This window comes from Symphalangus syndactylus, chromosome 17, assembly GCF_028878055.3.
Source record: "Symphalangus syndactylus isolate Jambi chromosome 17, NHGRI_mSymSyn1-v2.1_pri, whole genome shotgun sequence".
In the NCBI taxonomy this organism is placed as follows: domain Eukaryota; kingdom Metazoa; phylum Chordata; class Mammalia; order Primates; family Hylobatidae; genus Symphalangus; species Symphalangus syndactylus.
The window spans coordinates 41,272,027-41,294,656 of record NC_072439.2 but is presented as its reverse complement, the minus strand read 5'-3'; the positions used below and the strand labels follow the sequence as shown (position 1 = coordinate 41,294,656).

Below are 22,630 nucleotides of genomic sequence, written 5' to 3'. Positions count from 1 at the left end.
ATGTAATCTTATATAAATCCTGAAAAATACATGTCCTAGAAAAAAAGTGTATATTTATTTTTACAATTGGCTGCATCCATCAATCAATGTAATTTGCACATTTCAACATCATATTACTTTATAACATTTCCCACTTGCTTAGAGCAGTAGGAAAAATTTCCATAGTATAGGCTAAAACGTAAGCATCCATTGTGATGCCATAAATGCTTTTAAAATTCTGTTGAAAACTCACTATCTTCTCAGAACTTGCTTAATAAACTCTCTCAGTGTTGTTTAAGAACACACACATACACAAACAGGGACACACACACACACATACACACACATTAATCTCCACTATTTACCTTTCTTAAATAATTTTAACAGTGATAAGCCATCTAGTAACTATATACATAAAATAACTGATTTACTATATAGTTAAAGTGTCAGATGCAATGTTTTATTTCAAAATAAATGATATATGTCAGTAGGAGGTTTACACTGGAAGCAAAATATATTTATTTATTTAATACATCTATTATAGACTACAGTTAGTTTGACAATTAAAAGAATAGATAGTGAATTTCCATGTAGCAATTAATTTTTTAAGGTTTTATTTACCTGCTTGGAACCAGCAAATATTCTTCTCCTATTGGCAAAGCAATCTGGAATTTTTCTAGGAGCTTAAAATACTGTGACATGTAGTTCTTTGGAAATCTCCTTTTCTTTGAAAGAAATTTTTCCACATCTCTACGCGAAATAATACCCTTAGGGTGTTTTGGACAACCTTCCACTTTCACTGTTAAAATCTGAAAGATTTGAGTCATAAATAATCACTAGAATTTATTTTCTGAAATGTCGCAAATTTAAAGCATTTTATGTCTCTGCTCAGTGAAAGTAGTCAGAAAGATTTTAATGTTTTCAAGTGCATCACAGTACCTAATTTCTCTAGCAACCATGTGGCCTAGAAGCCCAGAGGGGCATTCACTCTTCAAAAAAAAAAAAAAAAAATTGTTAAATTAAGGGAGTTAATTCGGATCGGAAATCATTGAACTTCTCTGAAACAATGACCATCAGTATTTGCCTAGCTACAATGAAAAGATCAATCCAATACCTCACATCTGTTTTGCAGCCTCATCAATAATATATTCCCGGGGAAATTATCTTCCAGACAGTTATCAATACAGGTTTGAAATAGAAATATTACTTCACATTTATATACTAGGAGAGGATTTCCATGAATAGGAAGACAGACTGTGTAGTAGAATTTCATGATTCTCAAAGTAACTACTGCATTTTGATGGATTCTACTTGCAGTGTCTGGGTCAGTAGGTCTGGGTTGAGGCCTGAGAATCGGCTTTTTTAATGAGCAACCCTGATGTTTCTAACACAGAGATCATACTTTGAGCTTTGATCATTGTCAGGGCAGTTAAAAATCAGTCAGAACCCAGATTCAAATCCAGGCTCTACTACTAGCTCTGTGACCTTGGGAAAGGTATTTGATTTCTTTAATACACAGCTTTCTTCTCTGTAAAATGAGATAATAAAAGTGACTGTCTTAGATTGCCCTGAGAATGAAATAACACATGTAAAGTATGCAAAGGACATATGACAAATTTTAGCATATTTATCTATATATTCCAATTTATTTTGCTTTGTCAAATTCACTTTAAAAAGAGGTTTGTATTTAATTTTCATTGGCAGATCTATAATGTTTAAGGAATACTTAAACAAAAGCAAACATTATTTATGCTGTCATGTAGTTGAGTGAAATACCAGGTTATAAAGTCCTTAGGCCCAAGAACTTGTCTTACCCATCTCTGTATTTCTATTTTGTATGTACAGTATTTATTGAATCAATGAATGCATGATTGATTGAACATATTGGTATTTAATGACAGTGTGCAATGGGCCTATAAATAATAAAAACTGTTGTTTAAGACTTCTCCCATGTTGTGTACTTTATAGCAATTCCAGATTGCTCTTACAGTTCAGGTGGTAAAGAGAATTGTTTGCTGTTTCAGTGTTTTTTAAGTGCCAAGTCCTTTTTTGACAATTCATCTCCAAGTGCACTTCATATTTTCTTTGTAGCACTCTGTACCACTTAACATATTATATGTTTATTTATGACTTCTTTTCTCTCATTTGAATATCAGCCCTATGAATGTATAAACTCACAGGCCCTGGAGTCAAGCTACTTGGTTTGAAATTCTAACTCTACCTCTTCCTGAATATGTACCATTGGATAAATTATTCAACCACTCTGTCAATCAATTTCTTCATCTGTATCATAGGGGCTAAAAAAGTACCACTTGGAAAGGTTGCTGTGAGAATTGCATGAGCTAATCTTTGAAAAGCACGTATTAACCTCATGTATGTTAGCCATTATTATCTAGTTATTCTAATTTATTTTACTAAGATACACTTATTTTTTAAAGAGTTTGTGCTTGATTTTCCTAGTGGATCTATAGCGTGCTACCACTATTTGTAGTGGAAGTTTCCAAAGATGGAGACATCATTTCTATCCCTATACACAGGTGCTATTCATATGGAGTCTATTTTCCTTTCCCTTTAATCTGAGCTAGGTTTGTTGTTTCTCTGGTTACTAGAATGTAGCAGAATTAATATTTTTGCCAGTCCTCGGCCTAGCCTTTAAGAGGACAGAAAAATTCTGCTTCATTTCTCTTGGTAACCAGCCACCATGAAAGATGTCCAATTATTCTGTGATCTCCATGCCACGAGGAAGCCCAACTTAGCCATATGATAGGCCACATGGAGAAGCACCAATACTCCAAAAACATGCATGTACCTTTCTTGCACTTTCCAGCTCAGTTTAATGAATGAAGCCAAGTGAATGACCCTTGCCAATATCATGTGGAGCAGAACCACGCAGCTAAGCCCAGTCAAGCCACAGAAGAACGAGAAATGATAAATTGTTCACATTTTAAGCCTCCAAGTTTCGAGGGGGTTTGTTACATGAGAATAAAATCTGCAACATTACCTTGACTTTATCACCTTTAAAAGAGCTCCTAACATTCCTTCAACCTAATAACCTGAATAGCTAACTGATGCCTTATTCAATGAAAGAGAATTTTCCAAATTCCTTTGTATTTCTCCCATGTATTTTTATCAAGGTTAAATTGCCATGTAAGCTTTTTAATGTTCCACCTGATTAATTCGATAGGTCTCTTTCATATCTCTTTTTTCATACAGTTAAATGAGTCTTGTAAACTTCTCCCTGCCTTAATGGTACCTTTGTTTAATAAGTTCGGTGACCTAACAGCTCAGGGCACATAGAGTGGGTGGGCTCATTAGAGCTTCTGCACCATGAAATTATTCCTGCCCTTGCCTTGATTCATGAAGGTGAATACTCCTATTTATTTTTGCTAATAGCTGTCAGACAAGTTGCTCTTGGTTTCACTTGATTATTTAGAGCTTTCATTTCCTTTAAACCTTAGTGAGAAAATGACATTATATTTCAATTTATTGGCATAAATAAAAATGATGGTACTTCTTTTTTAGGTTAATAAGAAATTTAAATAATCCTTTTATTGACATTTTAAATCTGTCTTTCAAAGTAACTTTGAGTGGCTCAAATTAACTTAATTTTTACTTAAAGTATCATATTTATAACTATGCTAATGAGAATAACTTTCATGGAGTTTCAACTTAATTACTCCACAGAATCTTCAGGAATTTTATTGCAGTCATAGTGAAAATCTGCATTTTTTTAAAAGGCGAATTCTGATGCAAACCTCTTCCTTATTCTACTGTACAAGATATGCCCATCCTAATGCTCACATGTGTGCAACTTCAAGTGTTCCATAGTGACATGGAAACACACCACTTTAGGGAGCAACTTTAGCTTTTCCTTGACTATATGGAGTTGAGTTACCTCCCGATAACTATCCCGCGCCAGCTAGGACAACAAAATTGCTGGATATATTTAAAACTTCCTTTGCTGTACAGGATGCAGCTCCCTACACATCTTTTTTATTTGTCCCCATACATGACACACTTTCCAAAATTACATGAGTACCTCTTTATAGTTATGAATTTTTTTAAATTTCCTAATTAACATTCTTTAAATTGCCAAATAGATCCAATATAAAATTAGCTAACATTTACCCCTCACTTACACTGAACCAGGGAGGCAATATAGAAGATAATTGTTATTTTCCTTATTTAAAAAGTAAGTAAACAAAGGCTTAATGCATTAAGGAATTTCACAGAGCTAATAAGTAATTAAAAGAGACTGAAATGTAGGTCAAGCTGATGCTCAAGTAAGTGCTCTGGGTCATACTACTGTCTCCATTATCATTTAATAATTGAGTAAAATCACATTATCCATGACACATGTGCAGAAGGCTGAAAATCTAATTTAAAAATACCTACCAAAATAGTAATAACTGACACACTGCAAATAATTGCTGATTGCAATGTTTCAATATGCTCTCGAGTTCCATGGTACAGGATTTAGCCTCAACTGAGTTCTCTCTTCACAATAGCTTCCTTTTTTTTCCTTAGATGGAATTTAGGAACAATTATTCAAGATTGTCTAAGTGAATTTAATTACCTTTGTGGTTTAATTGGAAGAGATATTTCTAACATAAAAATATATAATAATTTTAGGGACTCGGGCAGCCACGTGCAAAACTATAAATTTTACTCATCAACAAATCAGTAGCCTAATGTTTCTCAACTAGGGTAATTTTTCACATTCTCCAAGCAATATTTAGCAATGTCTGGATACATTTTTGCTTGTCACAGCTAGCGGATACTACTTACATCTCGAATATAAAGGCCAAAAATGCTGCTAACATCCTACAAATGTGCAACGAAGAATTATCAGGCCCAAAATGTCATCATGCTGGGGTTGAAAAGCCCTGAGGTAGTATGTTTTGCTCAAATGGTCTTTTATGTCAAAGCTCCAGAGATGGATTATTACAACTAGTTAAACTCATTGGTAATGGATTATCATTTGGAGAAAAAATCATTTTCCATGTGAAATATAAGCAAAACATAGCTATAACCAAGGCCATCCAAAGTTTTCAAAATCGTAAGCATTTAAAACTCAGATCATTTCACTTAAGTCAAAACTCCCCACCATGTTATCTAGATAGAGGTTTCACAGGCTCAGCAACCTAATTTTCTTATATGTGTTTACCCCCAAGGATTTCCACAAAGACTTCATTCAATTGACTCAGTAACCAAACCAATGACATCATCAGGATCTAGTAAAGCAGCATGGTGCAGAGTGATACAAACATCTGTATGTGGCTTGAAAACCAAGTCATGGAAGTGAACTCAAGACATCTTTCCTTCTTCTATGAAGCTCTTCAAGTAGTCTTCTATGTGAAATGTTCTACAGTTTTCTAAATTCACAAAAGTTTCTGCCTTAACTAAACCCAAACTCTAAAACACTCAATGCTCTAGGCGCCATCTGTTCTATGCTTTGACCATAACCCCCGTGCCACAAAAATAAAAGACACCAACCTGTGCCATGATTTTACAAAGCCACTTGGGTTCCACAAAGTACAAGTCACTTAACTGCAGTGCTGGGTCTTGAAAATGAAGAAGGACTCCTGTAATAAAAAGTCATCACACAGTGAAACATGGAATCTAGAACAAATATCAAGGGGCTTTAGAAAAAATCTAGTCCAACTTCCTCATTTTACAGGTGAAGAAATCTCAGCATAGCTAGTGGCAGAGCTGGGACTAGAAGCTGTGCATCCTATGGTCTAAAGTTCCAATATTATAATGGAGTATTTTTAAACTACATAAAATGATCATACTTAAGCATATTTGAGACACTGACATGCATTACAGAGCATATTTCACACATAAGTAGATATTCATAATTTTCTGTTTCGCTTGCTGAATACACACTACAAAGACATATTTTATTTTCAAATACAGATGAGAAACACAGCATATCTCAGCATACCTTAAGAACGATGGCGAAAAGGAACAGATCATAAACCACAGGAAGCTATTTTTAATACAACAGAATCTAGGGATCAAAAGCAGCTTCCCAGTCACTTACTCTAGTACTATCAAACAACTCACACATTTCTAGCAAGGTAATATGATCAAGTACACAATTAGCACTGAAGTTGGTTTGAGAATTTTCATCTTTGAGATCAGTATTTGATGCAAGAGAGCTAGATCTTCCACTCAGAAGCTGCATCAGCTCAGGGAGCCATTGATTCTCCAAGTGTCCCAGTTAGACCATTCCAACAATAATTCCCCTTTGCAATACACAAATAACTTTCACATGCACTAAACTCATTTGACATTATGAAAGGATATGGCTGTGCTCAGGGTTCCACAGCTCCTGAATAGACCCCAGATATTTTAACTCCCACTCAGGGACTCTTTCCACTACTTTACTCGTAGGTGATTTCTAAATGTGTTTTCTTATGACATGATACATGATTTGTCATGAACACACATGATGATCTTCCAAAAAGAAAGAAAATCAGTGGCCTATTAAAGAACCGTATGGATATTCTCTCAACTTTGAATGTAAATTCTATACAAGATTCAGAAACTCTTTTATAAGTTACTACAGCTGAGCTTTGAAAATAAGGAAAGAAAAACACAAACCTGATTCATTTAGAAAGTGAACTGCGTGAGGAAGCTCATTTTCATCTAACTGCAGCTGATTTTCTCTCACTAGTTGTAATAATCGTTTCCGGTCAATTACAGGAAATTCAATTGGCACGTTTTTACGCTCGGATAAAATGATTTTCTCAAGTTCTACATAGCAGTCTGGAATCAGCTGTCCAACAACAAGCTGATCTCGGATCTATGAAATTACAAATGACAAGCCATAAAAATCTATTTTATCTGTGTATTTGTCAAATGGTTGGCAAATTCAGTGCTAACAGTTTTTACAGAAACAGATACATTATTCAGAAGTACATTTTTAAATAAAATCAAAATATAATAAAAAGCTATTTAGATTGTAAGGAATAAGTACAATGAAATTAAAATAGGAAAATTGTTGATCCAGAGGCAAATTTGGAAATATCAAATAAAATAGTATGGAAATATTTATCTTGCTATCCAGAAATTCCATGGCAAAAAATGAGATAAATCACTAACCATAAAAAACATTTTTTATATCCTAAGACATTAAACTTAATGTGAAACAGACATGCTAGCATAAGATATCAGTACAAATTACAAGAGCTTTTGGATATTATTATATTTTAAATATTCAAGGTAAAATATTAAATTTTGTGCTTGTTATTTGTAAAGTGTTATATTGGCAGGACATATATATCAACAGTGAAACCCAGAGACATAAAATCCCACTCAAGCTATATTTTTCATGGAACCTTGAACTTGGGAAAATGAGAAATCATCTAAACACCAGTGATTCTGACAGGAGAGGATGATCATTGTTCTGTTGCTCTTAGAATCTAATGACTGTCTACAAAATGAGAAATATATAAAATAAGATTTTTTAAAGAACGGCCCTAAGAGGATAGTTTCTACAATAAAAGTACCTTCCAAACGTTTTTTAAAATATAATTTTAAATAGAAATGCAATTCTTAATAATATCCAGAATGCCGTTAAGAACCACCAGATGGCAAACTCTCCCTATTTCTGGACCTATGGAAATTATATATTCTTTTTACCTGAAAATACGAATCAGAATTTCTGCTTAAATTCTTACACTTACTAGAAATAGAAATTCAGCACACACAGAAAAAAATTAACTTGGTCTTTTTCTACTTGTGACTAAAAACTTAAGGAGACAACCATAACCATTACTTCCATATTTACCTGCAAATGGTTACTCAAGAGACTGTTTTCATGTATCTCTTAGCCCCGAGAATTAGAGATAATTTCACTAACCTCCACTTTTCATGTTCCCTCTCTTAGTCGTTCATAAATTAAGATGAAATTGAACTTCAGATTGAGGTTTAAGTTTTAATCCAAGGAGGGAAACCTCCATATAGAAGTAAACAAGAGTTCCCAAAGAAAGCAAATCAAGTAGAAACGGGATGAGTTTTACAGAACTACGTCTCAAGGCTTACAGAGATGCCTGCTCTGCTAATGGGCTGGACAAGATTACAAGGAGTATTGTCAGCATTGAACTCTGTTTTGTCTTGCTTCTCCTTTCAGCATGATTATCAGTTCACTGACAGGCCGAGCCAAAAAATAAAACTTAAAGTGTCTGCACAGACACATGTTAATAAGGTTGAGACAGAAAAAGATTAGAGAAGAGCTAAGATCAAAGGAAAATATGAAAGATAAATGAGAGGACAAAAAATGATCTCTAATAGATTAAAAGCTGCTCTTTGAATTCAGGTTGAAGCACCGCAGGGAAGAAAGAATTTTCGAGTTCTGGCAGGCTCACAGGCCCTGGGTCATCTGAAAGAGTCACTCTTCTACAAAGCAATCAAATGAGTTTTCAAACCATTATGCCAGAATGCTGCATCCATTAGCAATATATACTTTTATTTCAATAATACTGGTATTTCTCAAAGCATTTGTTTTACTTCCTTGTAAAAATTTGTCTTCAAAGGTGATTTATAAGTGCCAAAAGAAAAACTGGTCTGATTTATTGGTAATGATATCTATTAGACAAAAGCAGTATTGATACAGCTCAATGAACCATCTTATCTGTGACTTTGCGTCAACTAAATTCAGGCCTTTTCAAAACAAATTCATCCTCCAACAAGTCTTTTTAAAGATATGATACATTCTCTGACAGCAATGACAAAAAGGGAAACTCAAAATATTCTCAGTAACAACAAAATTATTGAAGTATGGATATAGTCTCAGAAAAAAAAAACACCTGGATTAAGAGATTAATTGGATGAATAAATTTTGTGTATTTGTTTTTCTTTAAGTCATGTTACTTTCTAATTACATGTCCAACAAGAGAATAGATAAATCTACAAATAAATAATATGTTATTTTTACATGACATTACCATCTATCATCAATAAAACCTTTTAATAACTGTAATAAATGTGTGTTGAAGGATACAAACATACAAATTCTCTCCCTGGGCACCGCAAAAGCCATCACTTTTACAAATGGCTCATTAGGTTTTGGAGTGAAGCACACATAATCTATATAAATGGGACAGAACTAAGCTAAATGGCCAGCGTGGAGTTATAACCAAGGTGACCATATAATTTATCATCCAAATTGGAATGCTTTTGAGAATACAGTAGGACACTATTAATAATTATGCTGGGACTGCCCAGGCCAAATAGGACTCTATTTATCAGCCAGTATCTTGATCATTAGTGCTAATGAGCTAAGCCAAGATGGACTAAGTGAAATTCATCATCTGTTTGTCATATGGAACTGTCAAGGGTATTTTTCAGTACAGTTTACACCACACTCCCTGTAGTACCCAGTGAAGATTTCTTTTTCCTGCAAGTATTTAAAAAAAAGTGTTCTCTCTGATAACTGATTTATTTACGTTTTATAAAGATTTGGCTTACCAGAAGATAACTTTAAACATTTAAAACATAATTCCTAAAATAAAAAGCCCATTTTGTATGAACTAAGTAATTAATGAGACACTGCTGAAAACCAAGTTAGTGGTCTTCATGACTAAATAAAACAGCTGCCTCACAATACGGAGGGAAAAAAAATTGTAATGGGAATCACAGTGACAAAATACATGAAGGAGTGGCACAAAAGATCAAGATGTCCATAAAACAGGAATTCCAAAAGAAAGGAAGAAATGGAAAAATAACCGTTAAAGAATAATAGAGGAAAGATGATCCCAAGACCTCAGTATTCACCTTTACCCTTGTGATTGAATCACCACTATAAGACGTTGAATGAGAAAAGGCATCAAAAACATTTTCTCAGATTCTCTCTCAGAAACATTTTCTCAGGATCCCAGAAACATTCTCTTAGTTTCTCTCAGGGTCTTCTAATTATTTTTTATTCCCACTGCTATGAATTAGAAATGAAGTCTGGTATAAATAATTTTAAAATGGAAAGGACTTTAGTAATGCTAACAGCAATGGGGAAAGAAACCCCACAATTTTAAGTGAGTTGCTCACTTCTCAATATTTCTGACATTTCTAGGCAGTTGCAAAACATGAGAATTAATAAATTACATTTCTCTACCAGCCCACCATGTTACCTTGAAATTAAGGCTCTCGTTTATGATGGTTTTCCGAAGTTTTGCCAAAGCATCAGATTCCTCAGTGGCATTCACAAAGTGGTAATCTCGTACAGCAGGAAACCCTCGCTTATTCAGGAGTTCCTTGGTGATTTTACTTACGCAGGCTTTGCGTTGCTTCTCATCAGAAACATCCAAATGTGTGCCAACGAGAATCACAGGGGAAGAAGAAGCGCGAGCCTGGAGGGAAAGACACAAAACCCTCTTGTGTTTGCTTTCAAACTGGGCCTGCTCACATTCCTGTTGATATTTGCTTTCCGTGACATTCACTTGAGTGGAAAAGAGAAACTAACAGACTTCAGAAGAAGAAAAGAACAACTGTACTTTTTTCCTTAAACATAAGAAAAAAATGTAACCTTACAACATTTTAAAAAGTCATTTTTGGCCTTTCTTAATCCAATTCTTCACCCTTTTAGGTGGCCTATATAACAGTAGTAGTATAGTTTTCCTTTCTCATCTTCATGCCTTAAGATGAGTTATTCACTCCTAAATAAAATAAGCATTTCATAAACCCACAAATTATATCAAATTAACGTCATATAGTTTATATTTTCTCTTCCTTATCTGTGAATTTAATCTTCTAAATTCGTTTTAAAGTCAATCAATTTGGAGTCTACAATGAAAGAATAAAAGCTACTCAAGCAAACACGACTGCGACTGCCACTGTACTATTTGCTCACGTTGGCTAGCTGTAAAAAAGTTAATAAAAGAAACATTAAAAAAATCCAAGTTACAAAACAAGCATGTATGAAGCCAAATTACATGGTTAAATGTCCTGACACAAGCCTTTTTAAGGACTTTATGCACAGAACAGCTCATTGCAGCATCATGCAAGCAGCATTTTAGTCTCCATTCTAAAAAGCCATAGTGTTTGAAGGAATAGCTGACAACAAGACAACAAAGGAAAGATAGAAAAGCAACAAAAGGGAGATTCCAGATGTAACAGCATAATAATCTGGGACCACTTAAAGGATACAATCTGAAGAATTTCACACTAAATGGCCCCTGAGTACAAAGTTGATGAGATATATATATATAGATTGCGTTTCTTTAATATAGCTTATTTTAAATTAGAAAAATTTAGATTTCGTTTAAGAAATATGATTAAAAAACAGTTGAACATATATATTTCCAAGTTTTACAGCATAAAAGAGTTTCAGGTTACCAATAACATTCACCAACATGGAACGTACCATTTTCATGTTATGACTTCATTACTCTGAAAGTTTCCCAACTCAAAATTTTAGTGCTTCTTTTAAGAAAGTATTTAAAGAGACTGAAGCAATTGTTTGCCCAAAATAAATTAACTTACACACACACACACACACACGCACACGCACACACACATGAATTATTTTCTGTTTTCAAATGATCAGAACAAATCACCTTTATATTGAAGAGCCAAGGCTTCATGGCATCAACTTCAGCCTGTCCCTTGCTGAGGTCATAGACAGCAAGGTACAATGCTCGCTGCGTCATAAAATGGGGATGAGTACTATAGAATTCCTCACGACCTAAATAAAGATTAGAGACAAATTTTTTTAATCTTTCAAACAACAGGCAAGAATCCTTTTTTAAAAAAATCAGGGAGAATAATACTATTTATTATTTAGCATACTAATAAGAGAAAAACAACAGACAATGTTTAGAGAACTATTCTGGGTTTTTACTAGGATTGACCACTTTTAGCATATTTGTCAGCAACCGATCAAAGTACCTAGCACCAGATTGCTCCTAACATAACCCTCCATGTTCTTCTCCATTCTGGAGGCAAGGGTAAAATTAGGAGAAGTGAAGGGCTTTGGAATAATTCCATACAGTCTACCAGGTTTCTGGATATTAGAACAGAAAGCTCAGTTTTTGAATTCCTGTTCCAAACAAATGGTAAAAGTGAATTTTAAAATTCTATGGAAAGAAATACCTGCAAAATCCCACACATTTAGGACGAGATCTCTCTTTCTTTTGTCTCTTATTTGGATAGGCCAGTCTTTCACATCTATGCCAACTGTGGCACTTTGCATTCCAAGATCTGATTTCTTGGTTTTCATTAATTGCTGCAATAAGGTGGTTTTACCACTCCCAGTATTTCCCACAATCATAAGTTTCATTCGGTTATAAGGCACAGCCTTTTTTAACCGCTGTTGAAGAAACCTAGTATTTGAAAGATAAAAATAAAATAATAAACTGCTTAAAAGTATACTTGAGATTGAGATTTAGGTGAGTTCTTTTTTTTTTTTTTTTTGAGACGGAGTCTCGCTCTGTCGCCCAGGCTGGAGTGCAGTGGCTCGATCTCGGCTCACTGCAAGCTCCGCCTCCCGGGTTCACGCCATTCTCCTGCCTCAGCCTCTCCGAGTAGCTGGGACTACAGGCGCCCGCCACCACGCCCGGCTAATTTTTTGTATTTTTAGTAGAGACGGGGTTTCACCATGGTCTCGATCTCCTGACCTCGTGATCCGCCCGCCTCGGCCTCCCAAAGTGCTGGGATTACAAGCGTGAGCCACCACGCCCAGCCCCTTAGGTAAGTTCTTTTACATGTCACAGTATTCTAAAATATAGTATCCAAAAGAGTGCATATCTCATATAACTAATAATGTACATGTCTTTCAGAGTACTATTAATGCATATATTTCGCTAGAGATTTTAGGGTAGTTGATAATGTTTGGTAAAATCACCAAAGAAAACATGTTACACTATCACCAGAAATAATGAAAAGGCCAAAATATGTTTGCAATCCTAATTAGAATATGATATGCAATATACATATACCTCTATATATACACACATATACATACATGTGTACATATTCTAATGTTTTTAAATAATATGAAAAACCCTATAAATTATACGCCAGGTGCGGGGTGGCTCACGCCTGTAATCCCTGCACTTTGGGAGGCTGAGGTGGGAGGATCATGAGGTCAGGAGTTCGAGACCAGCCTGGGCAACATAGTGAAACCCTATCTCTATTAAAAATACAAAAAATTAGCCGGGCACGGTGGCAGGCGCCTGTAATTCCAGCTACTTGGGAGGTTGAGGCAGGAGAATCGCTTGAAGCCAAGAGGCGGAGGTTGCAGTGAGCCGAGATCAGGCCACTGCACTCCAGCCTGGGCGACAAGAGTGAAACTCGGTCTCAAAAAAAAAAAAAAAAAGAAAAGAAAAACCCTATAAATTATAAAGTTCAAAATTTCACAAAGTCCGTATGACATAGAAACAAGGTAGAGATATATGTATACTGTTATAATAAAGTTTGATAATAGGGTCATATTAGTTACATTATATATGTGTGTGTATATATTCATATAGGGTATATATGATGTATAGCTATATATTCATGTATATCACATATGCATATAATAGTATATATGGATAGTGAGATCACATAACATCATAAATAAGTATCAACTATTATACTATCAGCAGATGTTAACATGCTTTCATTCCTAATGATCTTAATGTAAAAACTGAACTAAATAGAAGTGTTTAGGTAGCTAAAAAACCACCTTTAAACGAGTAGTAGAGTTAAAGTGTTATCAAAAATATAATGGCTAGAGAAAGATATATTTTGAAATATGTTAAAATGTTGCCACAGTTTCAAATTAGAGAAAAAGACTAAATCATAAGTGAATTTTACATCAGAGGAGTGACCAATTCATTCCTGTAACTAATAAGAATCTGACCAACATTCCTGATGATATGGCCAAAAAGCAACATTACTTTTCTTGATTTAGTTCTTAAGAATGCACCACTATTTGAAAAAATGTCTTTCTTCAAAAAGCAAATGATGCCTACAATTTCTAATCTGCTCTAGGTCTTTCTGTCTTTTCTGAAAATGTTAAACATGTTTAAAAATATTTACTTATATATTAAATTAAATTAAATATTAAATATTAAAAATATTTAGTTAGATAATACAGTATAATACGCTGAAAGCTAGTTCTACTAGATGTTTAGTAAGAATTAAACCAGTTTTTATATGACCATCTTTTCCAGTTTCAAGAGAGAAAAATAATTGGGTAGGATGAAGGGCAGCCACAATTAGCACAAAAGTTAACAAACTCCTTTAAAATGAAATCAAGCTCAGGAGTTCAGAAAACAAAATCCTTCCTCATAAAAACAGATGAAGTTAAATATAAATTTAAGAGATTTTAGGCAGAAGAGAATGAGTAAGTATAAATCACTGGTAATTAAACAACTATTAATTGTATGCCAGGCACTGTGTTGGGTGCCAAGATTTGAATAGTGAGTGAACACAGCAATGGTCTCTGCCTTGGTGGATATTACAGTCAATTTGAGAGGTGATGACAGAGCTAAGGTCTGCAGCGTTAATACAGTAACTGTGGAAAAGGGAGCAAAGGATTTTATGAGAAAGTAATAAGACCGATGTGCTGAAAGGGAACAAAAAGGAGGACAAAATCCATTACCAAAGATATTTAAAGTGCTTAAAGTGTAAAGACCAGAAACAGTGATGCTTGAGAAGTTTTGGTGCTTTCAAAACTGATCAAGGTGAGTAGATTACTCATCCTAATGGGCAAAATAGAAGTTAGTAATTTCACATGATGTCAGTAACTACAATGCTTTAAGATGTAAGAAACATATGTTAACTAGTTGCTATACGAAATACAGTGTGAGAAGTTATTATACTGTGCTATAGTTCTTTAGATTGTATAATTGGTAACAAGAGACGAAATAGCAATACTTACTTTCTTTTAGAGTCTACTCCACTGAAAAGAAACAGAAGGAGGAGAAGCCGCTGTCAACATTAGCCTGGCTAAGAAGAATGAAAAATCTCTACAGTGGCACCACAGAAACACATTCATTAAATGAAAGGCAAATGACACACAGCATATTAATGCCAAATATTACTATTCATTTTTCCCTAAATCGTAACGATATATGTCCATCAAAGTCACAGAGAGTAGAAAATCTGAAATAAATTTAGTAAAACCAAATAGAAAAAAAATCATCTAACCTTATGATGTCTTTGGCTTTACATCCTATATGTTTAAAATCAAAGTTAAGACGCAGTTCATCCAAAGGAAGATCCCATATTTTGCTTAATTTCCCCATTTCATTGGGAAAGGATCTTAGTTCCAAGTTGTAACTGACATCCAGAGACGTCAGATTTTCAAGACAGCCAATCTCAGGAGGAATCTTAATGGAAAAAAAAGGGCAAAACCTGTTGGTGGGAAGGAAGAAATGTGTTCTGCCAAAAAACAAGACGACAAGAAACAAGAAAGGCTCACAGATTCCATCAGCAGCTTGCACAACCTTTCAACAGAGTTTTAAAACTTTCCAAAGGTTTGTCATAAGTTGTCAGTATGTGTTTAAAAACATAAAAACTTACATATAAAAACTTACTCCCAAAAAATCTATGTCACTCATCTGTAATACTAAAAAACCCAATCTCCTTTGGTAACATACTTCATCTCTTCAAGACATTGAAAGTAAGGAAGTTCTTACCACAAAATGGATTTGGTTATCGATTATCTGTGACTTCATTCTGCTCCTTCAGTAAAGGCAAGAAGACCTAGTCACTACAAACCTGCATGCAATTTGGTGTTCTCAAAGTACAGCTACATGCTTATACTTCAGGTGGAATCCTAATTGGAGTAATTTCTTTTCTGTTCCAAATTTTTAAGCAATATATACTATATTTATAATAGAAAACACTCATTTGCTGGCCAAAAATCAGGTAGCAAAATATATGCACAGTTTTGCTGAACGTCACAGTGTCAGACACTTGATTCTTTTGGTTTTTGTAGGCAATACACTAGAACTTGAAAAAAAAATTTTCTGAGACAAACAGATTATCAGTTTCAGATTTATAACAGAGAGAATGGAGCAAAACAAAAAAGGTTGATCCGTTAGGGTGATAGGATAGTGGCGGAATGCAGAAATTTAAGAATGTACCAAAGAAAGCTGAAAAACAAGTAATACAGTATACAGGCCAGCAATAACTTGAGAAAAATGGAGTATCTAAGAGTCTGTTAACAGATTGGACAGAGATTTGGTCATACAATGACACACAGCATCACATTCATCTATAATTATGTACATATTCATATAATCCTTTAAAAATATAGCACAAAAGTAATTTTTGAGGAAATGATGCTGTGTTACCATATCCATTTACCAAAGGGTAGGCTTACAACTTGTTTAAAAAACAAAAAAAAATTGAATGGCATTGATATTTACAATGCTTATTTTGAATTTATAGTTACTAAATGACATCCACTACTATTCCACAGAACACTCTTTATGAGCTAGTACTATAAAGAATTTTTATCCTTATACTATCTTGTATATTAGTAAAGCGTTCTAAGTTGTTTTTTCATAGTTAAGTAACAGTTAAGAGTAATTTGAGTTAATCTATAATATGTTATATGATAACATCACACATAATTTGAAATGAATATTCTAATAATTTTTCCTTTGTACAAATGTTGGGTAGACAAATTTATATCTAGCTGTTTAGCTTTCAGATTAAAAGGTTCTGATAAGTATAGCATATTGTTTTATTGTTTAGTGGAAGTACTAAGGCTACTACCTTATTTTTAAAAGTAGATTTTTTAAAATTGTCAGTGTAAGAATGGAAATTAAATTAAGTGACACACCATTAATAGCTATTCTTATTTTTGAATTTAATGGAAATCTGGATTTATAGTTGACAGGAATTTATAGTTAACAGGAAGCTTCTAGTTTTACGAAATTGGTGTTTAGAAGCTAAATATCACTTAAAATGATAATTTATGATGATACAAGTCATAAAGTATATTTTTTAAGTGGCAATAATCATCTTACCTCTTTCAGTTTATTGTGAGAAAGATGCAGTTTCTCTACTCTAGACCATAAATATGCTTTTTCACTCAAGTCCAAGATGCTGATCTGATTATGGCTAAATAAGAGTTCCCTTAAGTTCAAAGATTTCCAGTGTGCAGGACCTGGTAGATACTGAATATCATTGCTGCTCATATCTAAAGACCGCAAGCTAAAACAATACAGTGGAAAGACATAAACCAAATGAGTATTTCCAAAATACATGAAATAACATCACAAATAATTTTCCCCAGGGTGAGAATAAGGTGTAACGTCAAAACTAGCATTATTGACATGTGAGTATGCATGTGATTTGAGAGCCTGAAGTTGAACCACCAGCGTTTAAGAACCATGACTCTGGGCAAGTTACTTCATCTCTTATGAAGTGGAGAGAATAACAGTGGCTATCGTAGGGGATTATTAGGAAGATTAAAGAGATGAATCACTGTAGAGTGCTTAGAACAGTTCGACACATTCTAAAGCTAGATGTAATTTAGCTATTATAGGTTTGTGTAACACTCTCTATGGCTAAATTCTAATTATTGTTTGCCTAAATATAAGCTCACAGAAGAGCTCATTGCAGCATCATGCAAGCAGCATTTTAGTCTCAATTCTAAAAAGCCAGTGTTTGAAGGAATAGCTGACAGCAAGAAAACAAAGGAAAAGATAGATTTATACATATATTTTTATGAATTTGGTTTATCATGTATGATATAATTAGAATAGCATTTAAGATTACAACACACTCAAGATCGAATTAATGCCTGAATTTAAAGTTAACAGGAAGCTTCAGGTTTCATGAAATTAACCAAAATATCTCAAAAACCTGGAACTACATAAACTCGCCTAATCTTCACCCAAAATTTCACTCAAACATAACTTAAGAATAATGTCAAAGTTAAGCGTATTTTGGCAACATATCAAGTTCCACAAACAATTAAAATTTTAAAAGTTAAAGTAATAGCCAGTATAATCTCATTTCATTATACTAATACAGCAATTAATTAAACAATCCTAAGTTGTTTTTACACAATGATCCACTAAATAAACATAAAAGTTGGCCGGGCGCGGTGGCTCACGCTTGTAATCCCAGCACTTTGGGAGGCCGAGGCGGGTGGATCACGAGGTCAAGAGATCGAGACCACAGTGAAACCCCGTCTCTACTAAAAATACAAAAAAAATTAGCCGGGCGTGGTGGCGGACGCCTGTAGTCCCAGCTACTCGGAGAGGCTGAGGCAGGAGAATGGCGTGAACCCGGGAGGCGGAGCTTGCAGTGAGCCGAGATCGGGCCACTGCACTCCAGCCTGGGTGATAGAGCAAGACTCCGTCTCAAAAAAAAAAAAAAAAAAAAAAAAAAAAAAAAAAAAAAAAAAAAAAAAAAACATAAAAGTTTCCATTTTAAGTAATGAGTTGGGTCTTTTATCTAGTGAAAATCACTCATACATACAAGAACATCAAGCTGAGTAGGTTTAGAAATCAATTACCTCTATATGACTAAATCGAAGTCATGTTTCTAAAGGTTCTGTTCCAGCTGATGTGCTTTTAAAATTAAAATAACAATAAACTTACTGTGGAAGATTTAAAATTGCTTCTGGAATACATGAAAATTTGTTCTGAGATAATTTTAGGCTTGTCATGGAAGGAGGCAAGAAAGGCATAGCAGCTAAAAGAAAAAAAAATGAGATAAACATTTTAATCATTTTAATCAGATTTCCATTAAATTCAAAAATAAGAACAGCTACCAATGGTGTGTCACTTAATTTGATTTCCATTCTCACACTGACAATTTTTAAAAATCCACTTTTAAATATAAGGTAATAGACTTAATACTTCCACTAAACAATAAAACAATATGCTATACTTACCAGAACCGTTTAACCTGGAAGCTAAACAGCTATTTAAATATAAATTTGTCTACCCAACATTTGTACAAAGTAAAAATTCTTAGAATATTCATTTCAAATTATGTGTGATGTTATTATATACCATAGAGATTAACTCGAATTACTCTTAAATAACTATAGCAAAACAACTATGAACACTTTACTAAAATACAGTATAAGGACAAAAATTCTTTATGGTACTAGCTCATAAAGAGTGCTCTATGGAATAATAATGGGTGTTATTCAATAAAAGTATTCTTCAATCATATAATCTTAAGAGATTGGGAAACATTCGGTAAAATAAAGTAAAATATCTGAGTTCTCAATACTCTGGTATATTTTATGATTTTTTTATTTTTTCTTATTTTATTTTTATTATTTTTTGTTTTTATTTGAGACAGAGTCTCGCTCTGTTGCCCAGGCTGGAGTGCAGTAGCGCAATCTCAGCTCAATGCAATCTCCGCCTCCCAGGTTCAAGAGATTCTCCTGCCTCAGCCCCCTGAGTAGCTGTGATTACAGGCACATGCCATCATGTCCAGCTAATTTTCTGTATTTTTAGCAGAGATAGGGTTTCATCATGTTAGCCAGGATGGTCTCGATCTCCTGACCTTGTGATCTGCCTGCCTCAGCCTCCCAAAGCGCTGGGATTATAGGCGTGAACCACCGCACCTGGCCTACTTTATGAATTTTTAAGAAGGAAATGCAGTATGAGGTACCTCCAAGAAATAAAATTCTGTGAAACACAATTTGGGAAATAGAAAATCACACAGCCTCTTTTCTTATCTGTAAAAGAGTGCAGCTAGATCAAATGAACGCTAAGACACCTGAGAGATCTATAAATCTACAGTTCTATGAAAACGGCTTGAGGAATTAGTTATTAGCATTTTCAAGGTTAAAAATATGGGTTATGCTTTATCTAGACAATCTTCAAGGGTCAAAATGTTCCAGGACACTCCTAGAAGCTGTCTTCCTGAGAAGCAGAAAGATACATATTATACCTCACCTATTTGCAAAATAAATGAGTAGAAATGATTCTCCACTTAAGACTTCAGAGTCTTGAGTTTCATATGCTGTATGGAAAACATTCATAAGGCCACAGAACTAAAACATTATTTTACATGGGATTTATTTACTTATTTATTTATTTATTTATTTATTTATTGACGGAGTCTTGCTCTGTCCCGAGGCTGGAGTGCAGTGGCATGATCTCCACTCACTGCAACCTCCAACTCCCTGGTTCAAGTGATTCTCCTGCCTCAGCCTCCCGAGTAGCTGGGATTATAGTCACACACCACCACACCCAGCTAATTTTTGTATTTTTAGTAGATACAGGGTTTCACCATTTACATGGGATTATTTTTTAATGGTTAGTGATCCTGCTCAGATGTCACCTCCATGGGGCTTCTTAAATGTAAGACCACTTCTCAAACTATTAAGGTTGTGTAGTGCAAAGCAAACAGATTTTGAACTGGGGTCCATTCAAACTTTCACAACAAGATAATTAATTGTATGCACCTATAAACATCACACAAAAAATCTCACTGCTTCAATTTCCTCAACTAGGCAGAGGTCATACCTGTCCTAGGTATGACCATTAGGGTCATTGTGAGATTCAGCTGAGATGATACACTGACCATACACAAGCTTCAAGGTCCTTTTGGATGCTCCTCTTTCCAGACCCAACTTAAATGTCACAGGCACAGAAATGCTCTCCTGACTCCACAGTCTGAATCAGATTCCCCTGAGGTACCACAGAGCATCCTGAAACTTTTCTACAGAAGGCACCACAATATAAAATTATATTTATTTGTGCCACCGTTACGTAATGTTTGTCTGTGCTCTGAACTTAATCACAAGTTCCTTAAGGACAGAGACCGAGTTTACTTTGCTTACTAGTGAGTCAATAGCTCTATCCCCAGTTTCAGGATCATGGTTGGAAAGTGGCCAGTATTCAGGAGGATAGGAGGAAGGGAGGGAGCAGAAAACGAGAAAAATACTACCCAAATTAAGATGGCTTTGATCATTATTAGTTTCTGAAAGTTCTGACAAATTAAAATACCATTAATAAGCAGTTAAGCCATATTCTGCTATTAAATAGAATTAAAAATTATTTTACTGAGTCAGGTATAGAATAATCACATGGGTAACAAGATGTGAGTATTCTCTATGAAGGAAAATAAAATATGGGGAATTCCTGTTTATTGTCATAAAAGTATTTTGTTCCTTAATATTAAGATGTTCATTTAGGATACAAATGAACATAATTTCCTCTATTATTTCATATGCTAAGAGAAGGCAGGGGATTCTACAACTTTTAATAAAAGTGATGACAATAATTTGCATTATTATAATGTCTTGGAAAGCACAAGAGCTGAATGAATATTCATTAGCTTCGCTAATTTGAAAACCATTAAATGATTAATTTTATTTTTAACAACAGCAATAAGAGTAATCATACTTATCACACAAAAAGTTGCTGAAGAAACTTCAGTATGAAAAACAATATTTCAGTATCAGGATGCCTTACCCTGCTCAGGCAGCCATGTGCATGTTTAGTTTAAGACTAAAAGGAACCACAGTGTACTACACAGTAGGCCAAGTAACTATCATTTTAACCTCTGACAATAAAAATGTGATAATTTTTTAAAATTATAGACTATTTTCAGGGCAGCTTTAGATACACAGAAAAATTGAGCACACAGTCCAGAGACTTTCAATATATCCCTTCTCCCCTCAACACCACCACCCCACACACATTTTCCCCTATTATTAAAAATTTGCATTAGTTTGGCACAGTTGTTCCAGTCAATGAGCCAATATTTGACACATCATTATCACTCGAAGTCCATAGTTTACATCAGGGTTCATTCTTTATACTGGACATTCTATGGGTTTTGACAAGTGTACAATGGCACGTATCCCCCTCTGTAGTATACAAAACAGTTTCACTGCCCTAAAAATCCTCTGTCCTTTACCTATTCATCTCTCCCTCCCCTAACCCCTGACAACCATTGATCTTTTTAATGTCCTCATAATTTTGTCTCTTCCAGAATGTCTTATAGTTGGGAACGAACAGTATGTGGCCTTTTCAGATTGGCTTCTTTCACTTACCAATATGCATTTATGTTTCTTTCATGTCTTTTCATAGTTTGATAGCATTTTGTTTTATTGCCAACCTGCTAACTTTATTTTTTAAATCCAGCATAATATTTAAACTGAAATGCCACCTTTAAAGCCCCAACTAAAGGGTCCATATATGACTCATCTTGTACAACTTAGAGGGCCTGGTAAGGAGGAGACCCACACAGAACACTTACCAAGAAAATTCATTCTGGCACTGAAACTCTCCACTTTAGGACAAGCCTCAAGAAAGTTCTCTGATAGGGATGAAATGTGGTTCTTATTAAGGTTTAAAATCTTCAGTTCCTTCAGTCTCAAGGGGAAATATATCTCTGATATTTTATTTCTAGTCACAAGAGACAAGATAATGATTAAATTGCATAAATCCATATGCTTTAAAGAAAAAATATCAAAAACTATTTGCTTTCAAAGAATAGCATCAAAGAGGATTTATTAATTAAAAAATTAGTTGTGAAAATTTAAGTCAGTTGATAAAGTTGTAATATTCATTGCCTCAGTCTCTTATTATATATATATATATAACAAGTATTATATATATAGTATATATAATATATAGGTATTATATATAAAATAATAAATATATATATTTTATATATATATATATATTTCTTTGAGACAGAGTCTCGCCTCTGTCACCCAGGC

At 34.3% G+C, this 22,630-nt stretch overlaps 1 protein-coding gene across 4 annotated transcripts in view; it reads right to left on the bottom strand.

Moving 5' to 3' along the window:
* The window catches only part of LRRK2 (leucine rich repeat kinase 2), a 142,701-nt gene that overhangs the window by 45,252 nt on the left and 74,819 nt on the right, over positions 1–22,630 (bottom strand). For all 4 annotated transcript variants that reach the window (XM_055250254.2, XM_063620135.1, XM_055250253.2 and 1 more), the window contains 10 exons: positions 22,165–22,313; positions 18,534–18,627; positions 16,950–17,136; positions 15,118–15,299; positions 12,073–12,302; positions 11,538–11,665; positions 10,113–10,331; positions 6,589–6,790; positions 5,476–5,564; positions 601–788 (listed from right to left, as the gene is read on the bottom strand). In XM_055250254.2, coding sequence (XP_055106229.1) covers positions 601–788; positions 5,476–5,564; positions 6,589–6,790; positions 10,113–10,331; positions 11,538–11,665; positions 12,073–12,302; positions 15,118–15,299; positions 16,950–17,136; positions 18,534–18,627; positions 22,165–22,313 — 1,668 coding nt within the window. The remainder of the gene's footprint in view (positions 1–600; positions 789–5,475; positions 5,565–6,588; positions 6,791–10,112; positions 10,332–11,537; positions 11,666–12,072; positions 12,303–15,117; positions 15,300–16,949; positions 17,137–18,533; positions 18,628–22,164; positions 22,314–22,630) is intronic.